The sequence below is a fragment of the Euprymna scolopes genome, chromosome 13 (genome assembly GCF_053919585.1).
Source record: "Euprymna scolopes isolate OS-2025 chromosome 13, ASM5391958v1, whole genome shotgun sequence".
NCBI lineage: Eukaryota > Metazoa > Mollusca > Cephalopoda > Sepiida > Sepiolidae > Euprymna > Euprymna scolopes.
Window position 1 is genome coordinate 53252281 of NC_136494.1, and position 16628 is coordinate 53268908.

At 34.0% G+C, this 16628-nt stretch overlaps 1 protein-coding gene across 4 annotated transcripts in view; it reads left to right on the forward strand.

The window, feature by feature from the left end:
• LOC145292027 (succinyl-CoA:glutarate CoA-transferase-like) overlaps positions 1–16628 on the forward strand; it is a 144401-nt gene that overhangs the window by 88337 nt on the left and 39436 nt on the right. For all 4 annotated transcript variants that reach the window (XM_080138048.1, XM_080138044.1, XM_080138046.1 and 1 more), the window contains exons 9-10: positions 305–400; positions 9421–9492. In XM_080138048.1, the coding sequence (XP_079994174.1) occupies positions 305–400; positions 9421–9492 (168 nt within the window). The remainder of the gene's footprint in view (positions 1–304; positions 401–9420; positions 9493–16628) is intronic.

Here is a 16628-nt window from a genome sequence, read left to right on the forward strand (position 1 = left end):
AATTTTTATTTGACTTTTAATTTCTATTTGACTTATAATTTTTATTTGAGTTATAATTTTTATTTGAGTTATAATTTTCTATTTTACTTATAATTTCTATTTGACTTATAATTGCTATTTGACTTATAATTTTTATTTGACTTATAATTTTTATTTGAGTTATAATTTTTATTTGACTTATAATTTTTATTTGACTTTTAATTTTTATTTGACTTATAATTGCTATTTGACTTATAATTTATTTGACTTATAATTTCTATTTGACATATTCAAATGAATTAGTAATATATTTTTATTACTTCAGGTAGCATCATTAGTGAATTTAGGATCTAACTATCTCAATGCTGGTAAAGAGGCTACGCGCCAAGGTACAGCACATGAAAGTATTGTCCCATATCAGGTAAGAAAAATATTCAAAACGATCTTACTGGTATGTTTAATATTTTTTCACTTTTTTTTTTAATTGAAAATTGAATTTAAAAAACTGAATAGTATTTTTATAATTTTTACAATTTTAAGTATTTTGATGGAAACAGAAGAAAATGTTAGTTGAATCATCAATTTTTGTTAAGATTTTCTTTTACTAAAATGAGAAAATATTTGAATTAGAACAAGTTTACTTTAAAGATCATTTACTCATAAAAACATGGGACCTGTTGTTTTGTTTTCTCAATCATCTTGTGAAGTATTGACTGCACTGATGTTTTTAGGGAAATGTTTCTTGCTATAAATCATGCTAAGATTTAAAAAATGGATAAAAAATAATTAACAGTTAAATTGAAATGAATTTGTAAGATTTTTTGAAATGCAATATACCAGAAGCAAATCCAGGTATCTGATTTGCCTGGGAGGGAAAATGAATATTTTGTAGAGTGATGAGTCTCATTAAACTACATATCCAAATTTGCCGCTGAAAATCTATTTGATTATCATTAGCAATTGCAAAGGCATTTTAGGCAAACTGCCATGACTGTGTAGACAACATTCTAAGATTAAGGAAATAAGTAATAAGATTAAAAACACATTGTGTTGTTTTTTTTTTGTTTTTTTACATAGGAGTCACTACTTATGAAGGCCCAGAGGCCACTCAAGGACAAGGGTTATTGAGTGTACAGTAATCAATGGGATAATATCATAGTAATCGTTATTAATGGAAATTTGGTAGATTGGATTACTTTAGAGGGCGGTTCATCAAGAATTTGTTTATGTTGGACTTGAAGACAACCAAGTTGTAGTCAGCTGTGAAACAGGCAAACGGAAGAGAGAGAGTTTCACAGGCGTGCAGTTTTAAGAAAGAAGCTTTGTTCATGGAATCTACGTTTTGACTTAGCACAGTCAAAGATTTGGGCAAATTATTGACAGTGGTTTCTGCTAGATGGATGATTTTTGTGAAAGATTGGCGAGGGGGGATGAGAGATTGGAGCTCAGACGAGCACTTGCCATGGAAATAACAATAAAACAAAGACATGTTCGCAACGTCCCTTCTGCGGGAAAGAGATTGCAAGGAAGAGAAAAGGGCATCCCTCACTAAGCTACAATATTTTGTACTCTGTCAAGGCAGGATAAGCTGCTACTAGCAGCTCCTGGTCAGATGTGGCAACAATACTCCATCCTTTGACGGACTTGGCTTTTATATAGATAGAGAATTACATCAGCAGTGAGATATCTACTGACGTGGTAGAATGATCCCACCATTTCTTATTCACTACTACTACTACTACTGCTGTTGTTGGTATTGCCATGGTTAATAACAATAATGGTGGTGGTGGTGGTGGTGACGATGGTATAAGTAATTGGTAGAATGTTGATAATCTATGTTACGATTATTCATAGTATTCAAACCAAATTAAGAATTGAACTGTCAAAGCTTTTTATTTGAGAAAGGGGTGGAGCAAAATTAGTATGATTAAAAATAATAAAACCAAAACGAAAGAAAAAAAACAATGTGTTGCAGTAAAGTTAAAAAATAAAAACAAAAATATCTTTCACTTCTCCCTATAAACATCAATCAATAAAAAACATATTTATATATCATTTTAATTGGAATTCATTGAGATGAGTTTTATTTATTAAATTTTATTTATTGCAGACTATTATCCTCATCTTTTTCTTTGTTGTTTCACGACGTTTCGGCTAACTATTCCCTGGCCTTTGTCAGGTATTAACTGTGACGGGATAGTAACTCTGAATCTCCTGACTGCATCCACAGCAATTACTGTCTTCCGTAGTTGTTGTTGTCTCACTACGTTTTGGCTAAGTAAGCCTCTAGCTGACTTTGGGTAGGATTGAAACCGCTATCTTCAGACAATTCTCATCTCTATCAACTGCGCCACAGGCCCCGAAAAGGTGATCAAGGTTGAATTTTTTTTGGTCTTATAAATTCATGTTTTATTTATTATGGTCGTGTCCGTACTGAATAATGGTATGTATATTATTTTAATTGGAATTCATTATTGAGATGAGTATTATTTATTAATTTATTTATTGCAGTCTTTTATCCTCATTTTTTCTTAGTTGTTGTTTCACGACGTTTCTTACTTGGCCAAATCGTGGTGAGACGATAACAACTACAGAAGGCAGTAATTGCAGTGAATGTAGTCAGGAGATTCAGAGTTCCTATCCCGTCGCAGTTACCACCTGACGAAGGTCAGAAGAATAGTTGGCTGAAACGTCATGAAACAACTAATAAAAGATGAGGATAATAGTCCGCAATAAATAAAAATTAATAAAAAACATTTTATGTGCACAATAATTTCTTACATAAGAAAGAAGTAAGCACTATCCATGTGACAGGATTTCAAAGTAAATAAACCTGGGACTGGTATTACCAAACCGTGAAATTTGACACAGAATAATATTAAATGCCGTGGGACTCAGAAGAAAGATATGAGTGTCATGATTGACAGATGCTCTTTTGATGGCAAATATTGGCGACTATGTCTATATTAGTCCTGTATAAAAGAAATTTATAATTCCATAAATTTTGATAGATTGCAAAATAAAACAGTGGAAATTGCCAAAGATTCTTGTTTTTATTTCAATTGATGGGAAATATTTGATGAAAAAATGTGCCAGTCAGGTGAAGGACAATGCCTTCTTTCTGTATCCACTCCAGTGATGTGCAAAATAAAATATCTTCTAGATCTTTCTGTGGACTCATTATTTTCTATTAGAATGACAGACCTAACAAAGTTTTATAAAAATATTAATTTTCTAACATTGTTGAATTATTGTTACTGAAAATCCTTTAAATCTGAAATGTCAAATGTGTTTAGTCTTATCTAAGACATCAGTTTAATTAAAAACTAACAAGATTCATGTACTCCCGTTGTCCAGTGCAAATATAGCACAAAGTCGGAACAGATTTGGTAAAGAAAATCCTACCACTCCATTCCCAGGATTATTCCACTTGCTCTTGATCCTACCCTTATAATGCTGAGTGTTTAGAAAGATGGCATTAAGTGCCATTTTTAAGTCTTTGGTATGACTCGACCGAGGATTGGACCTCCATCTCCTGGCTCATTAGCAAACTTACAAATTAGCTAGAAAAGATAATGAATGCTATGTGTTGTGAAGGAACATAACTGGCTATACACCGGTTACAAACTGTATATATATATTGGACTGTTTGGCAGACAGCGGCAGACAAGCAGTCGCAGTAAGACGGATAGTCTTACGTGTTGATTATCAGACTTTCTTCCCCATACTTGTTACTATGTACTTCTATTTACCTTAGGCGAGCAGCCTTACGTTTCTGTATTATAAATAAACCCCATTACACATACCACTCGGTGTAACTCACGTTTGTCTTTATTTCCTAAGTATTTAGGAATATAACAATGGCGACGAAAGGATGTTCTTTCTCTTAACAGAGATAAATTACCGTACCAAGGACTGTGTACAATGCAAGGATTTTTTTTACGAAAAAAACAAACTACACAAGGATTTTTGACCACGTGCGTCAATGAATTTAAAAATTTTTCCTACCTAAAGTAGCGAAAAGTACGGATTTTTCTTCGTAAAGAACTCACAAGAAATTATAGAAACATGTTCAAGGTAAAGTGGAATTTATATTTATTTTGACAAGTAAAAAAAAAAAAAAAAAAAAAAAAAATGGTCGCAAGTTGAATTCGAAACTACACTAAAGGATTACGAGTTTCGAAAGAAAAAATATAAATACAACGACTATTGTACCATTTTATGCCACGTGGGAACGGCAGCCATATATTTTTTTTTTTGGAAAATTAATTGTTTGTTATTGCCTTTATATAAATAATTGGAACTATTTGTCGTGGGAAGTAAGAAATATTTTGTGTATGAACTTACGTTGTTAAAAAAAAAAAAAAAAAAAAAAAAAAAAAAAGAATTATTTTACAAAGCCTGTTGAATTACTATGGATGAACTTTGTTGAAACGTGTTGTGTCTGCATATTGCTACTAATTTACGATATACGTAAATTTACGATTTTTCTTTGGAATTATTGTGTAGAATTCGAAAAGACATTTTTGTACTAGAAGCTAACATGGAACAATTAGCAGAGTTAACTAAGGCTCTAGCCCTTAGCATCCAGGAACAGACAAAAATGACTCAACAATTTTTAGCGCAACAACAACAACAACAACAAATTCAACAACAACAGCTACAGCAACAGCTGCAACAACAACAAGAAAGAACACAAAAAACTTTAGAGGCACAACAAGAACAAACAAACATACTACAACGACAAATGTCGACACAGCAAAAGAATTTAGAAAAGCTAATTCTAACGTCGACCGGGAAGAAGACTAATTTTTCTGCCGAGGGTATTTCAAATTCACTAACGGAATTTTGTTACTCCCCGGATACTGGTGTTACTTTCCCTGCATACTACAGAAGATACGAAACAATTTTTACGAAAAGATGTTTAGACTGGACCGATGAGGAAAAAGTTACCCTGCTACTACAAAAACTGGGTACTGATGAAAACACCAAGTATGCAAATCTAATTCTACCAAAAAAACCGGAGGAGGTTTCGTTCGAGGAAACAATTAGTACCTTGTCGAAAATATTTGATAAAAGGGATAGCCTATTTCACTCTAGATACAAATGTTTGAACATTCAGAAGGCAGAAGCTGAAGACTATCTAGAATATGCTTGCACTGTGAACTGTTTATGCGAATCATTTAAATTGAATGAAATTTCCGCAGACCAATTTAAATGTTTAATCTTTGTACAAGGTCTCACAGCACCAAGGGACAAAGATATACGTTCACGGATCCTAACAATTATGGAGGCGGATCCTAACATAACATTGCAAAAAGTCACTGAAGAGTGTCAACGTCTGATTAACATAAAGAAAGACAACACTCGCATTGAAGAGAAAAATATTTTTAAGGTGCAGCAAGTAAAAAGGCAAGGGACCACAAGAAAGTCCAGGTTCCAAGAACACAGGATCCTTAAAGGATACAAAGACCCAAAGCTAAAGTGTAAATGTTGTGGTAGTTTAAGACACAACAATAAGACCTGCTGGTTTAGGAACAAAATATGTTATGAATGTGGTCTCAGAGGTCACAAGGGAACATACTGTGCCCAGAAGAAAAGACAAGGGACCGATAATGTAAATACGCTTCGCATGAATAAAGAAAAAAGCTGCGAAAGACGGAAATATGTTGATGTTCGGATAAATGGATATCTGGTTACATTGCTTCTGGATAGCGGTGCAGATATTAGTATTATAAATGAAGATATATGGAAAAGGATAGGTCGACCTGAGTTAACGAAAACCAGAAAGACGGCGAGAAGTGTGTGCGGCAAAAGATTAGAGTTCAAGGGAGAATTAAAATGCAAAGTGACATTCGCTAACCAGACTCATAAATCCAAAGTGTACGTCGTACCAGGAAAGAATACATGCCTGTTTGGGGTAGATTGGATTGTCCTGTTTAATTTATGGGAGAAACCCATAAATTCGTTTTGTAACGTTTTAACTGCAGAAAAAGCAAACCAAAGGGAAGACTTCCTGAAGGATTTGAAAACTGAATTTCCCAATGTTTTTGCCGAAGGACTAGGACTCTGTATTAAGACAGAGGCAAAATTTGAATTAAAGAAAAATGCCACTCCAGTATTCAAACCTAAAAGGAATGTGCCTTTTTCAGCGATGGACGCAATCGAAAAAGAGTTGGATAGACTTCAACAACTGGAAGTCATTGAAAAAGTTAACCACACAGATTGGGCAAGTCCAACCGTGTATGTAAAGAAAAAAAATAACAGAATAAGGGTCTGTGGAGATTTTTCAACGGGTTTAAATGACTGTCTATTGGACCATAATTATCCCCTTCCGTTCGCAGAAGATCTGTTCTCTAAGCTTAACGGAGGAAAAATTTTTTCTAAGATAGACCTCTCAGATGCTTACTTGCAAATTAAGATCAGCGATGAATGCTCCAAATACTTAGGCATAAATACTCATAAGGGCATTTTTAAGCTAAAGAGGCTTCCTTTTGGATTAAAGGTTGCTCCTGCTATTTTCCAGCAAATTATGGACACGATGCTGGCAGGGTTGGAATTTTCAATGGCCTACCTTGACGATATCCTAATTAAAAGTGAAAATTTGCAAGATCATAAGAAGCATGTAAAAGAAGTATTCAAAAGAATACAGGAATTTGGTTTTAAATTGAGCCCAGAAAAATGCGATTTTTTTATGAAAAAAATTAAATATCTAGGTCAAATAATCGACAAAGAGGGTCAAAGACCGGATCCACAAAGGACTGAAGCAATTGAAAAGATGCCTGCTCCAGATTCAGTGACAAAATTAAAATCGTTTTTGGGATTAGTTCAATACTATGCAATTTACATCCCTAACATACATAATTTAAGAGCTCCTCTTAACGAGTTACTGAAAAAGGGTGTTAAATGGAACTGGAATAAGGAATGTGAATCTGCTTTCCAAAATATCAAAAGATGTCTACTGTCAGACTTAGCATTGGCACATTTCAATCCAGAAAAAGAACTAATACTAGCAACGGACGCCAGTGATTACGGTGTTGGCGCTGTATTACTTCACAAGTATGAGGATGGTAGGACAAAAGCTATCGCCCATGCTTCAAGAACGTTGGTTGCAGCGGAGAAAAATTACAGCCAAATTGAAAAAGAGGCGCTGTCGATAATATTTGGAATTACAAAGTACAATCGATTTCTCCATGGACGATCTTTTATTTTGCAAACCGACCATAAACCCCTACTTACCATATTTGGATCAAAGAAAGGCATTCCCACACATACTGCGAATCGATTACAGCGATGGGCTGTAACCCTCTTAAACTATCAGTTTAAGATGGAACATGTATCCTCAAAAAAGTTAGGACACGCAGATGCATTATCACGGTTGATCCCTAAAAGAAGCGAAAGTTTCGAAGAAACGGTAATTGCTGCGCTTAAAGACGAAAGTGAATGTACAAGTTCAATGTGTAATATGATACGTGAACTTCCGGTAACTTTCGAAAAAAATAAAAAAAGAGGCAGTAAATGACATTTTCATTAAGAAAATGAAAAATCAATTGGGATGGATAAAAAAAAATAAAAAGGTAGATCAAACAACGCCTTTTTCCATCTGTGAAGATGTGCTCATGTATGGTGAGAGGATCGTAATTCCACTAACGTTACAGAGGAAACTTCTGAAGGAATTTCATACAGGTCATCCGGGCATTTCGAGAATGAAATCCCTTATGAGAGGATATGTGTACTGGCCTGGTATGGACAAGGAAGTTGAAAAATGTGTCAAGACATGCAGAGGATGTCAATTAGCAGCTCGAGATCCTCCAGTAAAAACGACGCCATGGCCAAAGACGGACCTACCCTGGTCACGTCTGCATATTGATTATGCGGGACCTATAAATGGTTATTTTTACTTGATTATTGTAGATTCTTTTTCAAAATGGCCAGAAATATTTAAGTTTAGACATCCAACAGCAAAAAACACTGTGAATGCGCTTAATGAAATTTTTAGCCGTTTTGGAGTGCCAAAAACCTTAGTGAGCGATAATGGAACAGCATTTACTGCTCATGAATTCAAAGAATTCTGTGACTCACTAAATATTCTACATATGACAACACCTGTGTACCATCCACGATCGAATGGGTTGGCCGAAAAATTTGTAGATACGTTTAAAAGGGCACTTAAGAAAAATCTTACTACGGACACAGACGAACAATGTATTCAAACATTTTTAGCAATTTACAGGGTGACACCAAATCCTAATAATAATGTCAATTCTTCCCCGGCTGAGCTAATGTTTGCAAGAAAGATAAGATCTGTCTTCGATAGGCTGCTACCAGAGAAAAAGAAAGTTTTCAAAAAAGAAAACCTTAATACCAAGTGCTTCTCCCCAGGTGAAAATGTATATTTCAAAAATTTTCAAAATGGACGAAATCAGTGGGTTGAAGGTATTATCAAAAAAAGGATTGGGAGCATGGTCTATACCATCCAAGGATTAAGTTTTGTCTGCAAAAGACACAGAAATCAAATACGTCCCAGACTGTCTCCAAATGTGGAAGAGACACCAATGGAAACATTGTGCGATATTTTTGATATACCAAAACCAGCGTGTGTACCGCAAACAATGAATATTTCGCCTGAACCGACCATACGGGCTGGACAGAAACCTTTACCCCGGGTAACGCTGACCAGAAGGAAAAGCGCAAGAAAGAGAAAAGTTACCAGGAGATTAAGCCCTGACCCTAAAAGGAAGAGGTATTTAAGCTAAAATCAGGAAGATTTCAGCTTCAGGGGGAGGTGTTGTGAAGGAACATAACTGGCTATACACCGGTTACAAACTGTATATATATATTGGACTGTTTGGCAGACAGCGGCAGACAAGCAGTCGCAGTAAGACGGATAGTCTTACGTGTTGATTATCAGACTTTCTTCCCCATACTTGTTACTATGTACTTCTATTTACCTTAGGCGAGCAGCCTTACGTTTCTGTATTATAAATAAACCCCATTACACATACCACTCGGTGTAACTCACGTTTGTCTTTATTTCCTAAGTATTTAGGAATATAACACTATGGAATTGTTTAAACTTTTCTAGAGAAATATCTAAATGGTTCCATTTTGTTCAGAAAAGAAAATAATTTGCAACTTACTTAAAATTCCTGTCACAGATGAACATTAACTTTTATTCCTCACCTGATCTTTTCAAACATGCATTGTAACTCGGAACATTATAACTAATTCTTGTGGTGGCCAACAAGTGAAGTATCAAGTGAACAACTTGGCAGTCTCCATGACTTCAAAAAATACAAAACCTTTTTAGAATGGTGATTTTATTATTGCTTTTCATGTAGAAGTAAATTTTTTTTTATAAAATTCTTTCAAGAACAGTTTGATCTCGAAAATTAATTTCTAATTAATTTTTTATTTCTAAGATATTTCTGCTTTCTTTAGGGTTTTGCCACATCTGATGGTCATATTTTAATTGGAGCAGGTAATGATTCACAGTTCAAGCGTTTATGTGAGGTAAGTAAAATGCTCAAAAAATAACACTGGTTTGTGTTTGTCAAACTGTCTTCTTAGCTATTCTTTATGATAATTTTATATAGGCTCTCTCATACATATGTTAATCAGGCATATTAATATGCCAGTTGCTACATGCCCATGAAAATTATAGGTTTTATGTCCTTTATAGATCTTATACTTCTATTAATTTTTTTCATTTTTGGAATTACTCTGCTCTCCTCCCTTCTTTGTTTCTAGGGCCAAGATCTTTCTCAACCTAAGATGTAAACAAAGTTGTCTTTTTGCATTATTTGATCTTTATTCAAATTTTCAAACGAATTAAATAATGATATCAGCATAATTAAATGATAATATCAGCATAATTAAATGATAATATCAGTTTGAACAACATACACACTTTCCATTTCAAATAAAGACTACTTAAAATAACTCTTGGGAAAGACATATATATACACACAGAGGAATATTTCTGTACTTCAGTGTTGTAAAAATTAAAAAATCCTTTTTTACATTTGGTAAATCATGTAATTTGTATGAATTACATTATTAACTTATTTGCATTAATTAGCCAACAATGTTTTTTTTGTTTTTTTTTTACATAGGCATCACCACTTATCAAGGCCAAGAGGCCACTCGAGGATAAGGGTTAAAGAGTGTATAGTAGAAATTGGACAATATAGTAATCGTTAGTAATGGAAGTTCGGTAAATTTGTTTACAAGTGGAATAGCTCATCAAGAACTTGTTTACGTTAGACTTGAAAACAACCATATTGTAGTCAGCTGGAAAGCAGGAAAACGGAAGACAATTGCACAGGTGTGCAGTTCTAAGAAAGAAGCTTTGTTCATGGAATCTACGTTTAGGTTTAGGCATAGATAAAGAGTGGGGAGAATTATTGATAGTGTTTTCAACTAGACGAGTGTTTCTTCTGAAAGTTTGGCGAGGGGGGACCATAGATTGAAGCTCAGTCGAACACTTCCCATGAAAATAACGATAAAGCAGAGAAAACTTGCAACATCTCTTCTGTGAGATAGAGGTTGCAGGGAAGAGAAAAGGACATCTCTTAGGAGGCTACAAAGTCTATTTTGAACTCTACCAATGCAGAACAAGTCCTTTCTAGCAACTCCTGCCCAGATGTGGCAACAGTATTCCATCCTTGGACGTACCTAGCTCTTATATAGATAGAGAATTGCATCAGCAGTGAGATATCTACTGGATCGATAGAAGGATGCCACCATTTTTCCAGCGGCCTTGGCAACAGATTTGATGGGTTTAATACTCAAATTATGTTAACAGTTGAAAGGAATGGGGTTTGACCTGCCACTTCATCTGACATCAATTAAAAGTCATTTTCAAATATATTTAATTTCGCAATAACATTTTTTATTAAAATTTCTAAAAAAAAACTTTATATTTACTCTATGTAAAACAAATATATATTTTATCAGTTACATACAAAACAAATATATATTTATACCAATTAAATACAAAACAAATATATATTTCTATCAATTACATGCAAAACAATATATATTTACGTTATTTTTTTAATAAATATGTTGATTTAATTTGACAAAATTGATTCAATCAAAAAAATGACTAGTTTTACACAAAATTATTAAAAAGAGAAATACGGAGGAAATGTCTAATAAGTATTTTCTAAATTTTAAATGAAAAGAGTATTCAGTTCGATTAGTATTTTCTAAGACTAAATATTAAAAATGTATTTTTTTCTTGATTTATTTGTTGGTGAATTCATTTGCATGTGTGGGGAAACTAACAATTAAGAATTGCCAGAATCCAACAACATAATAAAGATAGAAAATAAAATCCACTACTCAAAACAATGTTGGATGAACAATGACAATTGATGTATTACAGAAACTTTTTCCATTCCTCTCAAAGTGTTGTTTACCATCCAACCGGCAACTCTTATCCTCTAGTAGCCTTTGACACTTAATCAGAAATAACACATTAGTCTATAAAGAACACAATACTAGAAGACAAAAAATGAGAGGACAATTTCAATTTGGACCAGGGTCCGGCAACTCATTCGACTCCACAGGTCGGGTTATGTTATAATCACGAAGACAATTAATGAAAAATTAATGAAAATTATATATTCAAACCCATGTTAACCTTAATATTTAAAACCATGATGAAAATTAACATTTAGAAAACAGAAAAACAACAAAAAAATGTCTAAAATTAAAAACCACCTAACAAGAATTAGTTTTCCTCAAGGAACGTCAAAATACTTGTGTATTTTGTATCTTTATATTTGGTTTCAAACTTGTGTCTTTCATATTTGATTTTCAAACTTTAATGCTAAAGCAAGATACCATCAAGATAATTATCAGTCAATTTTGTTCTCAAATTGTTCCTACTTTGCTAATTCCAAACAAAGATGCTATCTTTTTTGCATGGGTCACTAATTTGAAATACTTTCCATCTGGAAAAATATATTTTGCATAAAATCAATTAATGAAAATTCTTTGGAATTAAATTTTGATCTTAATAAATGATCGTGCTGCATTTCTATAAATTTCATTTGGAACTATTCTGATATTGTCTCCACCTTCATATCAAATGGTGCTGAAAGCATTGGACGAATATGGAGTTTTGACAAGCTTCTGGGTTTGATCTTTATTCCTGATCTGAAATGGAACACGTACATCAAGTCTGTTGCCAAGGTTGCTGGAAAGATTGTGGGATACTTCTACCGCTCCAGAAGATATCTCACTACTGATGCAATTCTCTATCTATATAAAAGCCAAGTACGTCCAAGGATGGAATACTGCTGCCATATCTGGGCAGGAGCTGCTAAAAACAGCCTATCCTGCCTTGACAGAGTACAAAATAGACTTCGTGGCTTAGTGGGGGATGCCTTTTCTCTACCCTGCAACTTCTCTCCCACAGAAGAGACGTTGCGAGCCTATCCTTGTTTCATCGTTATTTCCATGGCAGGTGCTCGTCTGAACTCCAATCTCTGGTCCCCCCTCGCCAATCAGAAACAGAATCACAAAACCAAAATCTAGTTCAAAATCTTCCTTATTTCATAATTATTGAAGCAACCAAGGGAGAACGGATAACAAAAGTGTCTCCCAAGTAACATCAAAATAGGATATGAAAAAATAAACATAGAACCATACATACCAAACTCTCAGATGCTACAACTGTCAAAGGAACGTACACCATTGAGACCAGTGCACACGCTCTTCAGTATGCATGAGGTGTGGAGAAAATGAGACCCATACAGATTGGCAAAAACAGCCAAAATGTACTAACTGCCAAAAAGTGCAAACTCAAAAAAATGCAACAAATGGAAGAAAGAAAAAGAAATTATTAAAATAAAATATACCAAAAATATAACGTTCCAAGAAACTTGTAACCTAGCCAAAAATATAAAATACCCTCAAATAGCAAAAAAAAAAAAAAAAAAAAAAAATATACAGCATACCACCGGACCAAATAACCAAACAACAAAAGCAAACCTATCAAACATCAAACCTGAAAATATAATGAAATTACTCAATGAAATAAGAGAACTAATATAAGAGATAGAAAAAACAAACTATAAAACAAATCAACATCGAAAATAAAGATCACAAAATTGAACAAAACTCCCAAACCAAAACTCAATCCAAAAGACCTCAAAAACCCAAGTGTTACAACACCCATAGTAACAACCCCTCTCACCGAAAAAAACCCCAAAAAACAGACACCAAAAAGCGCCCATGAAGGAAAAGGAAACAAACCACCAACCAACAAAGAAGTTAAAAACAAAATAAACAGACCACGTTCAACTTCCAGACCAAGAGACTCAATCCAAGATCAGACACCAACAACTAACAAAAGTAAAAATAAATGCATAAAATCAAGCCATAACCCCAAAAATCATTCAATCAAATTGCCGGGGCCTAAAATGACCTATTATTCTATTACTTCTTATAACAAACCCTCAACCAGCCATCATATGTCTCCAAGAAACCTTTTTAAAAGCTGAAGATAAAATAAATATAAAAAACTACAAACAATACAACCACAATACGCAGCAGAGAGCCTCTGGAGGGGTATCTATTCTTATTAGAAATAATGTAAATAAAACAAAATAGATCTAAAAACTAATATTCAAGCCATTGCTACGGCAGCTACACTACACAAAACTATAAATATCTGCACTGTCTACATCCCATCCCAGGATCCAATAAATGAAGCAGAGCTGAACAAAATAATAAATCAGTTATCCAAACCCTTCTTACTGTTAGGTGATCTCAATAGTCACAACGATATATGGGGATTTGCATACTTGGATAAGAAAGGAAAAAATCTTGAAAAAATTATTAACGACAATGACTTGTGTATATTGAACAATAAATCCAACGCATACCTTTATCCTGCTTCAGGCACCTACTCAGTATTAGATCTATCTTCGTGTGACCCTACTATCCTCATGGACTACAACTGGAAGGTTCTAGAAGATTCATGGGGTAGTGACCATTTTCCAATGATTTTAACAAATCTAAAAGAAACAAAAATCCATCTCTCCCAATGGAAAATAAAAAAAGCAAATTGTGAGGAATATAAAAAAATACCAACAAAAACTCTCAGAGGAGGAAAACCCAAATAAATCCATAGAATACTTCTCTAAAACTTTACTAGCCATTGTACATGAATGTATACCTAAAAGTAGCAGAACTAACAATCAACAAAGACCCTGGTTTAATGATGAATGCCAAAAAGCAATTTGCCAACATAAAGCTGCCTTACAAAAATTCAACTCCCAACCAACAAAGTATAATTTAAATCTTTTTAAGCAAAAAAGAGCAATAGCTCGTAAAATTATCAGAGAAGCACAAAGAACATCATGGAAAGATTATATAAATAAAATAAACTCAAATACAAACCCCAAAACAAGTGTGGAACATGGTAAGGAAATTTTCAGGTAAAAACTCACCCTCCCCTTTAAATCATCTCCTACAAAACAACATCAAAATAACAGAGACAAAAAATATTGCAAATCTTCTCAACGAAACTTTTCAAAACAATTCCTTCAGTAAAAATTACAAATCCTTCCAAAAGGCAAAACAAGATACAGAAAAAATGATAAATTAAATTTCAACTCAAACAACAAAGAATACAACTATCTTTTTATTAAAAATGAATTCCTAAAAACCATAAACGGAGCACGTAATACAGCTACTGGTGCAAATGATATACATTATGAGTTTCTGAAATAACTTCTTCCCAAATCTATAACACATCTTTTAAACACGCTCAACAAAATATAGTTCAAGAGAAAACTACCCAATAACTGGAAACATGCTATCGTGATCCCCATCCCTAAGCCAGAGAAAGACAATTCAGATCCACAAAATTTCAAACTAATTGCATTGACAAGTTGCAAAACATTTGAAAGAACGACAAATAAACGACTGAACTGGTATTTCGAAACCAACGACTCAATTGCCAACCTACAAAGTGGTTTTAGAAACAAAAGAGGAACAATGGACAACATAGTCCGATTGGAAACCTTTATCAAAGAAGCATTCATTAAAAAAGAATATGCAATAGCTATCTTTTTTGATTTAGAAAAGGCATATAATACAACATGGCGACAGTATATAATAAAAGACCTTTACAACCTTGGATTAAAGAGCAGACTACCCATACTGATAAAAGATTTTCTATCTGATAGAAGTTTTAAAGTAAGATTTGGATCAACCTTATCAAACACAAAAATGTAGAAATAAGGAGTTCCACAAGGATGTGTTTTATCAGTTACGCTCTTTAATATAAAAATTAATAATATTGTAAATTTCCTAAACAATAAGATAAATGGCTCTTTATATGTGGATGACCTTGTTATTTGCCATAGATCAAAAAATAGTCATACCTCAGAATGCCAACTACAAATGTGCATAAACAAACTAACACAGTGGACGACAGAAAATGGCTTTAAATTTTCAACAACCAAAACTAAATGCGTCCATTTTTGTAATTATAGAAAATGTACAATAACCTTTATTCTCAACCTAAAAGGAACAAAAATCGAAATAACTGACCAACGTAAATTTTGGGAATTTATTTTTGACAAAAACCTCTTCTTCATACCTCACTTAAAATATTTAAAACAAAAATGTTTCAAAACTCTACAACTATTATTAGGCTTTTCTCAAGTCTAACACAGACATGTTGGACTGCTTCCTATGCCAGTCTCTCAGTGTGTGCCATGTATGCTTCCACATGATTATTCAGTTCGTGCTAATCTATAACATGTCTCACTTTTCCTTTGTTATGCTGAATAATCGCCATTAGCAGAATTAATCCCTTTGGAGGACAGAGCTCTTTCTCTGAGTATGCTATCAGCTATCCATTGCAAATCTGAGTTAATCCTTCCAGATGTGTTCAAGCATGGTGTATTCAGGCATATGATTGATCAGCTGTTTTGCCGGCTGCTCGCCTGATCTCTTCCAGATTGCAGTCTAGTGCTTTTTTAATCAAGTTGAATATGACATCAAAGTTGGGTCATTCTATTTTCACGAAAACTTTTTTGGAAAATTGTTCACTGTGTTCATTTATATGAACACCACCCAACAGATGAATGACATCAAGCTCGAGCAAGTGGTCGAACCTCAATAATTCTCCATCAATGGCTAGCATCTGCACCTCTTCAAGGATCCATTTAGTGGACCACAAACATAACTCCTTACAAGAGATTGTGTGCACACTGAGTCAATCACTGCATCATATTAACACGCATATGCATCACTAGCAGACAGCGGTGAGATATGAGTGTCACTTTCATCCCTGTCTCTATTTTCTGGACATTTTAATGTGATGTGGCCTACACGTTGGCATCTGTACATCGGATGGTCAGCTTATAGCTTATTGTCTTTGTTATTTAAACTGGCAGTGCTTAGCCAGATGATTGGGCCCAGAGCAATTAAAACATGCAGCAAGTTCTCTGTGAGCTTGAGTATAGACACTTTTCTGTGACTAATTGGCCGATGATGGCAGCAACCCTTTCATTGTTCACAATTACCCTTGCTTTGTTGAGCATACTTTCCATTTGGATGTGATCAATGTCATCAAATGTATGCAACAACTTCTAAGTATGGGCAGGCAATTCATCCAT